Source organism: Morone saxatilis, unplaced genomic scaffold (genome assembly GCF_004916995.1).
Source record: "Morone saxatilis isolate NCDOM2014 unplaced genomic scaffold, NCSU_SB_2.0 Contig22, whole genome shotgun sequence".
Lineage (NCBI taxonomy): Eukaryota > Metazoa > Chordata > Actinopteri > Moronidae > Morone > Morone saxatilis.
In genome coordinates, this window is record NW_023339785.1 from 16,745,358 (window position 1) to 16,756,345 (window position 10,988).

At 41.9% G+C, this 10,988-nt stretch overlaps 1 protein-coding gene and 1 long non-coding RNA gene across 2 annotated transcripts in view; both read left to right on the forward strand.

Moving 5' to 3' along the window:
- Positions 1-1,431, forward strand: part of LOC118333358 — a 2,988-nt gene extending 1,557 nt beyond the window's left edge. The window contains exon 2 of the long non-coding RNA XR_004796968.1: positions 449-1,431. This is a non-coding gene — a long non-coding RNA (uncharacterized LOC118333358). The remainder of the gene's footprint in view (positions 1-448) is intronic.
- A 3,023-nt stretch (positions 1,432-4,454) lies between these two features.
- The window catches only part of LOC118333348 (BTB/POZ domain-containing protein KCTD16-like), a 10,059-nt gene continuing 3,525 nt past the window's right edge, over positions 4,455-10,988 (forward strand). Inside the window, exon 1 of the mRNA XM_035668943.1 lies at positions 4,455-5,283. Coding sequence (XP_035524836.1) covers positions 4,461-5,283 — 823 coding nt within the window. The 5' untranslated portion in view covers positions 4,455-4,460. The remainder of the gene's footprint in view (positions 5,284-10,988) is intronic.

A 10,988-nucleotide genomic window follows, 5' to 3' on the forward strand; every position in this document is an offset into this window, starting at 1 on the left:
TACTACTAATAATACTAATACTAATGCTAATAATAATACTACTACTAGTAATAACAATAATAGTAACACTAATAATGCTAATAATAATAATAATAATAATATATAATAATAATAAAAGGATATAATAATATATATATAATATATATAATCTTTATTTATAGAGCACTTTTAAAATCAACTTTACAGTGTTTTTTTAAGTGTTTCATAAAAACAATAAATAAAATACAATACAACCCAAGTTATAACATCAGCAAGAAATAAAAATAGAATAATAAAATAGTTGAGAATGAAAAGACAGTAGTAAAAAGATACTTCCAAACATAAGACATATTCACATTTCTTTGGCAAGAATTAATTTCAGTGCCATCTTAATAACGCTATGTAGAAGACGGACAACAGAGTATGAACTGGTGCTGATCAAATCGTCTGCATTCTTCTCCTCTTACAGGATTATTCATACAGCTGTCCAGCTGTGGGGGCTCCACCGTCTCTCAGCTGTTAATGGAGCCTTTGAGAGAAAGCCAGACAACTGAGGCAGAGGATCAGTGGGAGAAATTATGAATGGACATTGCAGTCATCCACAGTGCAGTGATGATGATCAGTGGGCAGTGGGACTGAGGGTGGTTTTTATTTCCACCTGTGAAAAACACCAAAGAAGTATAGATCTGCCATGGGAAAAGAGCTTTTATTAGACAATACATCCTAAATAATGATATGTTGCGATTACAGACACCACCACCACTGCATGATTATTAGAATAAATTATGATTAATGCACAGGATTATTGTTCAAATCATATGCAATTTATTGGGTCTAAAAGTGGATGCAAGAACATTTGAGCTCACACTTCTGTTTATTTGTGGGCAGGTTTTCTCTTTTCATGTTACATTATTTAAATAAACTGCAGCATCTCAGTCTTTGCTGCACTGGCCTGCGAACTGCACTGCCTCAGTCAGGACGCAATACAATGTTGGTGTTTTGGTGTAAATAACATGAAATAATATAATATTGCACTGCAGTCTAAACTCTATACTCTTTAACTTATTCAAAACAACAGAGCATTCTTTGGCCAAATAATGTACTGATTAATTGAATGCTTATAAACTGATAAATAATACTTTGAGATTACAATTTCCATGTTGGTCTACTTAGTTTACTGCCTCCAGGGGCTCAAGAGGACACTCTGCACTGGCTGCATCAGTAAATAAAAAAACACTACTGGATAATTATTAATTAAGCTGTAATGGGTGACCTTTTCACCTCACTGTTGGGATGTACATGTGCATATTCAAAGTATAAAGCAAAGATTGCTTTTATTCAAATAGAAAGGAGGTTAAAGTGCTTTTAACTTACTATTAAAAACTGCAGCACTGTGACTTCATTTATGATTTAGTTAGAAAACTGAAGAATACATTTTCTTTCTCAAGACAAGCCAGTTCATACTCCTGCTTCTTTTATGTGGAAATATGAGTGGCTTAAAAGTGCCTGGGAGAAGAGGAAATAAGGTAAGGCAGGCTATTACTATATGCAGAGGGATAATAACTCTGCAGAGAGGCTGGGGCTGGTATTATTTCTTGCTTTCAAGGGTGCATTATAACATTTTCCAAAAGTGCAAATTCACTGACTTGTTTGAGAAACTACACACCACCAGAACAAATTTGTGGAGACCAGAAGTGTAAATTTATCAATGAGCATTTCATCATAAATCATGTTTGTTGACCCGATTGTTTATTTGACAGAAGTACATTCAATACAACCTCAAAGTGTCTTATTTCTGTGTATTTTTTCCCAGGACACACTACAAAATTATAACTCAAGAGCTTGCAAAATCCAAAATTGTCAATTTAATGTTATAGATACAGATTTTCTAACTTCACGCTCAGCTGGGACCCATATTGTCTTACATTATTCATGCTGAAGTTGCATGAAATTCAACCTCTTCCAAAAGATTGAATCCAACCTGGGAGTAGCGCACGAACAGGAAATAAAGTGAAGACAGGAGGCAGGGAAATTGTCTCTAATGGGAGGATGAGTGAGATGAATAAGAAACAGGGTTTATAGCACATATGGGAGGAGAATCATCCCCAAGCACGGGGCAAGGAATGAACTCTGTGTCTTACTGTGTCTTAAGTCCAACACCAGAGATACACTCACATCAATATATGACTATATTAAATAAATAAAGCACCGCCATTAAATAATCTAGATTTGTTTTTCCTACAGTGGTGTTTGCATCCCATGTTAAGGTCACACAAACCACAAAACATTACAATATTATGTATAATGTAAGCAGCGAAACCTCACATCACAGGGAAAGAGATCAGTGGCATGCTCACTGTAGTTCTAAATCCCCACTGTTTGAATCCCACTCAGTCCCCTGTGGCTGCTTAGCAACCCCTCTCCAGCACAATATACTCTGAATTAACAGAGTAAAGCGTGACCGCTGCCTCCTCAAAACCACGAGTCAAGGGTGCTCTCCCATCATCAACGCCTTCTCTCAGCACTGCAGCAATAAAAGCCTCTGATTTATTACAACCTGGCTTCAAAACACACACACAAAAAAACAAACAAGCTGAAAAGCAAATACAAGAGATACAAAACAGTCTGAACCCCAGATCCGTGTTGGTGCTGCTGCTGGCTCCATGTGATGTGGGCAGTGGAGATAAGGGACTTTAGGCTTCATATATAAAACAAACTGTAAGGTGTGTAGATGATCGTACACCTTTCCTGGTGAACGTCCACATATGTGATATACCTTATCTACAACACAGGCTTGTGGACAAATATAACTGCATATGTAGATGCGATGTGCATTGTCAAGCCTTAAACTCAGCTTTGCGTCTCACTTCCTGCAAAGTGGATTTTCCACCCAACAGTACTTGGCTTCACTGTGGAGTATACTGATGGCTCTATGACAAATTCACTGAGCAGGCCCTGAGCAATAATACACAAGTCCCAAACCCCTGTTCTACTGCTACTATAATCCAGAATGAAATGACTCAGTAATGAGGGTTCATGTTCCTGAGTTTTCCCACACAATTGCTGGTAAAAAACAGCAAGAAGCATGCACTTTGTAGGGGATTTGACACCAAATTTAAAATCATATTCATGTAAAATAAATATAAAATGTAAAGCTATTAATCAATGCACTGTTTTGTTTTTAAAGTGCACTATATCAGTTTGTTTGCGAGCAGATGGAGCATCAAACAGCTGAGAGTTGGAGCCGGTTGAGATCTGTCCGTGGTGCTGAATTAAGAATTCACTCGGTCAAATCGATGAGGAAGGGATCAATTTTCATATTCAGTCAAAGGGTCCTTGGTGAAAGAAGTGATACTGTTTCCTGGAGGAGGTTCAATCGGATGCAGAAGAGGGCAACTGTCATGTTGATGTTTCGTTTATTTCATTTCATGGGCAGACAGAACAGATGGATGGGAAAATGAGTTAAAGAGTTAGTTGCATGGTGTGACCACCAGTTCTGTTCATGTGTGGCTGTCACTGCCGATGAGTCTCTGAGCAAGACACTGCATGGGACCTAACCCCTCACCCGTCTCTCGGGATAAGCGCGTCAGCTAAAAGCGTTAAATGTAAATGCGAAAGCCTCTGTGAAGACTCGGGAGAAGGGATTAAAATCCGCAACGCTGGATGTTAAAACTGCATTAGACCTGAATCCTCTCCGCCAGCTGCATGTCGCCCGTGGCTAGATCACAATTTTATGAAAAACTGCACAGATGCACCCACATCAGTCCGCTTCACGTCGATCGTCTGCAAATGTCATTTTCCTTTAAGATGATGTAAGACGTTACTTCACGGGACGGTTTTTCCCTCTCTCTCTTGCACAGCTTGGAGCAACATTATCTTAAACCTTCTGCCGGACCAAACGTTTCCGCACTCAGCAGTTTGGAGAGATGGGTGCGCGCAGGAGTCCCGCTTCCATCCTCCTCTCTGCGAGCAACCTCGGAGCATGTTTCAGCAGCATCCCTAGTTGTCAGGAGTGATGCTCAGTAGCAGGATGATGGGATGCACGCACATTCTTCGATTTATCATGGACTGATGGGACTGAACTAGAAGCCGGACGCAAGACGGTGAACCTTTTTTCCACAGAAAACTTGAGCAAATTACTTTTTTTAATGGTGGGAAGAGTGAACTGAGGATTATATTTCTATGAAGTCACAGTAATGACCCATCGCAGTGGATGTGTGTAACATGATGCGCTCACTGGTTATGATAATCGATTCTGTAAAAAAAAGGATGCACCGCGGGCAGGCACATTTACGCACGGGGTTGAAGGATCTACTGTAGGCACACCTTGGGATTGTTGGATGCGAGGACTGCAGCTTGAATCAAGACTATGGTTTGGGTCTGAGTGTATTAACACCATGCAGCTACACCCCACATCCTGAACTTCTGGGACGTTTGCGCTCCAAGACGAGACTCAGATTTCGTGAAAGATCTAGAAAAATATGGCACTGAGCGAAAACTGCAAAACGCAACCTGCAAAAGAGCAAGGCTCTGTGCAAAACCCTCCATCGGATGTTATTGAGCTAAATGTGGGTGGACAAGTGTATTACACTCGTCATGCCACCTTAACAAGCTTTCCAAATTCCTTACTTGGGAAGCTGTTCTCTAACAAGAAGGGGTCTTCAAATGACTTGTCCCGGGACCTTAGAGGACGTTATTTTATTGACAGAGATGGCTTTTTGTTTCGGTATGTGTTGGATTACCTTAGAGACAAGCAAGTTGTCCTCCCTGACCACTTCCCCGAGAGAGGAAGGTTGAAAAGAGAGGCGGAATACTTCCAGCTGCCAGAATTGGCCAAACTTTTGTCGTCCGAGGATTCAAAACTATGTCCTGACGACTTGTACTACAGTGATTACGATGATGTGTCGCAGGGCAGCGACCAGAGGTTTTATCCCTCTTACTCCTTGGACAGGAGGTACGGCTACATCACGGTCGCTTTCAAAGGCGTTTGCGCCGGGGGAGGCAGAGAAAGTCAAACTGATGCCAAGGCCAAAAAGTTACCGCGGATCTTCATTAGCAGTAGGATTGGCTTGGCGAAAGAGGTATTTGGAGACGCCCTGAATGAGAACAGGGACTCGGACCGACCACCGGACCGTTACACCTGCAGGTTTTACCTTAAGTTCAGACACCTGGAGAGAGCTTTTGACATGCTGTCAGAGTGCGGCTTTCACATTGTGGCCTGCAATTCGTCCCTGACTGCGTCCTCCATCGGTCATTACGCGGATGACAGGGTCTGGTCCAATTACGCACAGTACATCTTCTACCGTGAGTGAAGTTTTATTCCTACTCTACACTCTCTGAAGGGATGTGAGATAAACTGGTGGCTTTGACATCCATAATTACAATGTAACAGTCAATTTAAACACAACACCCACTGTAAACCTAGAACAAAAAGCCAAGTGCCCCTCCCTCCCCTCATAAAACCACATCCAGGCCATCAGTATAATATTGCATAATGTCCCTCAGGAATTGTGTTTTTCTCATTAAATGTTGTAAAAAAAAGTTGATCCACTGAGCTTTCCCTAAGAACACACATTTAATTTCGTTTTGATAGTCTAGATTTAGAGATGATCTGCAGAAACGGGTGCATATAGCTCACACCACCAGGAAGCATGGTCGGGTTACAGCACACCCTTCTTCAGTCGTTGCATCCCCTGCCATTAAACTTCTGTTCTGGGTCCGAGATAAGAGGCAAACATGCCCACGGGCCTCGGAGGAGTTGAGTCACAATGCTGCTACACTTCAAGTACACATGCGTCATGCGTAAACGCGGGTTATTGCTCAGATTCAGATGGGTTATGAATAATCTAGCACCAGTGGGCAGCCGGATTACACATGAATGCTGCTGCATTCTCTTGAATCCGCTCTGCTTTTTAGTCGAAGATAAAGTTTGTTCATCAGCTAATGTCTTAATTAGCTGCAAATATGGTTCATTCCACTCTCTGCAGAGAGGGGAGATGGACCATATGGTCGATTAAAAAGCACTTTGCTCATTATCCTGACTGGCTCCCTTTGGAGGAGCACAAGAAAACCCAGTTGGTGGGTCAAGGTTGGAGGTACAGGAGGGTGGGATGAGGAAGGCATGACATATGGTTTGCTAATGATTTACCAATATTGTTGTTAATGCAGGATAATTATAACAGAGGGGTCTGCCTTGACCCATGCGAACATCCAACCAGGTATTTTCCTGAGTCTTTCAACTTTTTGGAGCACAGCATATGGTGCAGGTGTTCACTCCTTCTCCATTAACAAACAATGCCCCAGGACAAAGACATGGGACAATTGGAGGAGGGTGAGAAGGAGTGAAGAGAATGAGGAGAGACCAATAATTACAGCATGGAAGGAAAGAAGATGCAGAGTAAGAAGAGCACAGACAGGAAAGGACTAGAAAGAGAGAGGGGATTTAAGGAAGCAAGCTGAAAGGAAGTGAAGAAGAGGGAGGCGAGCAGATGGAGGAGAGAGCGGCTGAGCGGGGAGGGACGAGGGAGTAAAAGTTGCATGAGACCTGGCCATGGGGAGAAAGAACTGAGGCAGAAAGAGGAGAGAGGGAGCGAGGAGCAGAAAATAGATTAAAGTAAGTATCAGACATGAAAGTTCATTGGGTCCGAGGGAGCAGAGAGGAAAAACATTATTTGGTGGTAAGACACAGAAGAAGATGGAGAGACTGGTTTTTCATTAACAGAGAGATGACAAGGTGAGGGTGGAAGGAAACACACACATATACAAGGAGCATTGGAAGACAGAGGCCTAGTCAGGATGATAGATAGACGCATCAAAGGCAGACAGGCGTGAGAGCCCTTGCTTCACAGCAGCACCGCGGCCCTGCATCCACTTTCAAAACTAATACTGTAACCTGATTCTGAATGTGGGACACTGGCTGGCCTAGGGCAGGTAGTCCTAAACTAAGAATGCGTGTAGACAAGTGCACCGTTGGGGTGGGCACAAAACAGATGTGCTTTATTGTTGTTTGTTGTTTTAAGCAGAACATGTCACTGCTCGCTTTTTTACCCCCTTCCTGTCCAATCACAGGCTCATATGGAGTAAAAACAGGGAGGCTGGGGTTTGTTCAGAGTGTAAAAAGAGTAATCCAGTGCAGTAAACAACTTGGGAGACTTTCTTCCAGCCTGTCAGTTCCTTAGCGTCATCCATGTTGCTCTTCTTGTTAAATGCATCAGTTGTTTTCTACAGGCTCCACTGACTCTCAGTATTAGTGGACTCCACTTTTCAAAATGCCCACACTTGCTATTCATCATTTTACTGCGTGGAAACCATCTGTATTAACAGTCAGGGGACTCGTTCCCTCATAAAGTTAAGACACTCCACTCTCAATTATTTTCATCCACTCCTGCCCAGTTGGATATATGCTGTTGGTTTATCCACAGACTAAAATAAATGACTCTTTCTGGAAAAGGGCACTCTCTCCAGGAGGCCATAGTGTCTGAGCATCCATCATGAGCAAGAGTTTTTGCACCTGATGGCCGTGATGAATAATTTGCATTTGACCGGGTATGACTTGTTCACCCTTTAAATAAACAACTGAGCCAGAGAGAAATACATCAAAAGTGATAACCAGCACACATTAGAAGAATAAATGGGACTGAGAGCGAGAACAGAAGCTGATTTGGTCAAAAAAGCAGGTTGCAGCATCTTGCATGGTATTGCATTTAGTGGCAGACAGATATGGAAGCTAAAAATAGGTGACAAGGTGGTCATACTTAAAAAAAAATGTTTATAGTGAGGTGCCTGGATAGCTCACCTGGTGGAGCTGGCGCCCCGTGTACTGAGTCCTTGCTGCAGCAGGCATGAGTTGGAATCCGACCTGCGGCCCTTTGCTGCATGTCATCCCTTCTGCCTCTACCCCCTTTCCTGTCTATCGTCAGATTATATAATAAAGGGAAAAAAAGTAAAAGGTTTGACTTATTAAGTCAAAACTATAAAAAAGATAAAAAAGTCACAATTATGAGAGAAAAGTCAAAATTATAAGATAACGTGAAAATTATGCAGTGATTCAATATTATTAGAATTATGAATAAAGATGTATTTTCTTACACTGCCATCAAGGGGCTTCCATAGATAGGTAAATATCTTGTCAGGTTATTTGTCAAGCACAAATGTAGGTCGATTAGTGGGGTAGGGACATTTCGTTTTTCTGATTGGCAGTGACAACATTATTACTGTAGTGATTAACAACTCTAACCTCCCAGTTGGCATTCGTGACCAGTCTCCTTATTGCTAATTATCTCTGGGGAAAGAGGAGCGTGTTGGCTAATTAAAAAGCAATCTGTGATCCCAAAATATTTCCTCGTCTCCAGTCATCCACCGTGGAGATGCAATTTAGAAAGATAACCTAGTTTAATGGCAATTTAAAGTCATAATCTAAAAACAGGAAAAGGTTCTTATGGATGAAAGTTAGCTGTTGTCATAATAATATTATCAAAGTTTGCTTCCACGTCACGCTGGCAGAGCAAATCATCATTGAACAGTAGCACTGGTAACATCTTTTCCCACCTGAAAGGGCTGTGCAGAAGTGGCTTGTCAAAATGGGAGACACATATAGTAAAGATGGAGAATGATTATACTTGCCAGGTGTGGTCTGTTAATATAACTGTGCAGTCTTCATTTGGGCTGGAATGTGATGATGTGTGGCCATAATGGCTCCTGAACAATGGCCACAAGGCGGCAGGGAGAGACGGGTGGGGGAAAGTAATCAATTGCTTGGGTGTAATGGAGGTAGAGATTGGGCCGTGCCCGAGCTCCCAGAGAGCCCGGTTGGAGTCTGGATGGATTGGCAATGCCTGCAAGAGATGGATGGTGCTCCCATGAACAACTCATACACGTCTTAAAGAGCACCTGGGCAGAAAGATGGTCAGAAGTAAGGCACGGTGTGTGCACTACATCAGTTCAAGTGGAGACTCTGGCTCACCCTGGGAGTAAATCTGAGTTTACTGAAAAGTTGCAGATGCAAAGGGAAAATACATTTTGAAATCAATCATTCTTTGAAGTTTGTTGGTGTTTTTTTTCCTGTTTTAGGTTATTGACTACAAATATAGTATTCTTCATATTACTGCTGATTGTTTTCTAAATCTTACTACACGTCTTTATATTGATTTCTATGCAGCTGTTTCAGCTCTTCCATTTCATCTCACTACAGTATTAAAATGAACTTGCAGGGACATGCAAGAAACAGAAAATCTGTCATAATGAATATTTAATTATCTTTTTTTGTGCAGAAGCGATTGCAACATTCCCAAATTGGGAGTCAGGGTGCTGAATAATAACGCTTTCAAGCATGAAATGGGCTAATTCACATTAACCCTCTCACACTGTACATTATCTCTTATTGATTATCTTCTGGGTTGGATTTTCCAACAACATACTGCATGACTGCTGACTCACAAATTACAGATGTTGGGAGTGCCCTTGAACACAGGACAAGGAGATTTTTCAAAATAGTCCCTGCTACTAACTTCATTATCAAGGTGAGTGATAATGCAATTCTGACAAATAAAAAGACAAAATAAGACTTTGACGGATTACCCTCTCAGTATGTTCCTTTAATAGAACAGATAAACTTAGAACCTAATAGCATTTTTCAGACATAATTTGAATACTGTCATTTCTTTTTGTCCCTGGTTCTCCTATTTCTGCACTCTATTGGAGAACAGGTACAACAGCTCGTACCATCTGACATCTAACACCTTAATGATCCCTCCAGAGACACCTAATGGCTGCTTGGATTGTAGGCAGTACGGAGAGTTTTCTGAAGACTGGGGATCCTGTGTGTGTTGGTATGCGGGAGGTCAGCTTTGTAAGGCGGTGATTGTGTTGAATACTCAGGACACCGTGTCGCTTTCTCCCGGCTTTCATCAGCCCTTGCTCAGCAGAAGGGTGCGGCAATGGGTCAGGGGGACAGGCCTACAGGGAGAGGCTGATATAGACATTTCAATCTGTCTGCGTTGCTTGTCCATCTCCCTGTCATGGAGACACTCAGCGGCCAGCCACCCTCTGACTCTAGGAGGGGGAAAGCACCCGCTTGTCATTAACAATCAGCCAGTGAAGCTGTCACTCTCCTCATGGAAAGCACATAATTTGGGCTGGGGCACTAATTGGTCCATGAGAGAGAAGAATGCCCTTGAATGTGAAGCTTGTTGGGAATCCGTGGGTTACCCCTGACTATTCCTCTCCAGCTCTTTCTCATCACAGCTGCTGATGAGGATTGTTTCAGAAAAGTAGGCTGGCCGGATGACGCTAATTAATATTGACACATTCAATTGTATGCAGATATTACACATATTATTATACCCTGGCGAGAGGATGGCTGCAGCCATCAGTTAGGCTGGACACAAACTGCTGAAGTGATACTTTTGTAGCAAATAAGACCATCTTGGTGAAATGGATTTCTCTCACCCTGTAAGGACGGTCAGTGCCTTTGCAAGACAAGCCTTTTTTCTGCTGCAAGGACACACTGGTCTAATTTGTGGGCTAACAAGCGTGTAAGCTACACTCTTCCTGAAGCAGTGGCAGAAAATGTTTGTGTGACTGGCAGGCTTGGGGGAGTAACAGATTACATGTAACAGGGTTACGTAATTAGGATACAAAAAAACAGGCAATTGTACAGTTACAGAAAAAAAAGATTTTTAATAGTTGTAGTAGTATAATTTAGTAAAAATGGGGATCATGATCAGGATTACAACTTGAAAGTACATTTTAAAATGAAGAACATTATACTACCACACATGTGCAGTGTGTAAACACCACTCTGGTCTCGAGTGAAACCATAACTAATCTCACAGTTGCCAATTCATTATCATGGCCTCTGGTGAAAAAATGAATTACACCATGATTTTGTCTTTAAAGCAGAAGAGGGAACAGGGGTACTGCTGCTTGCATTTACTTAATGAAAAGCAAGTTTTTCTTAAAAAGTACACTGAGTAGAGAGACACATTTTTGATGCTAAAAGTCTCATTTTT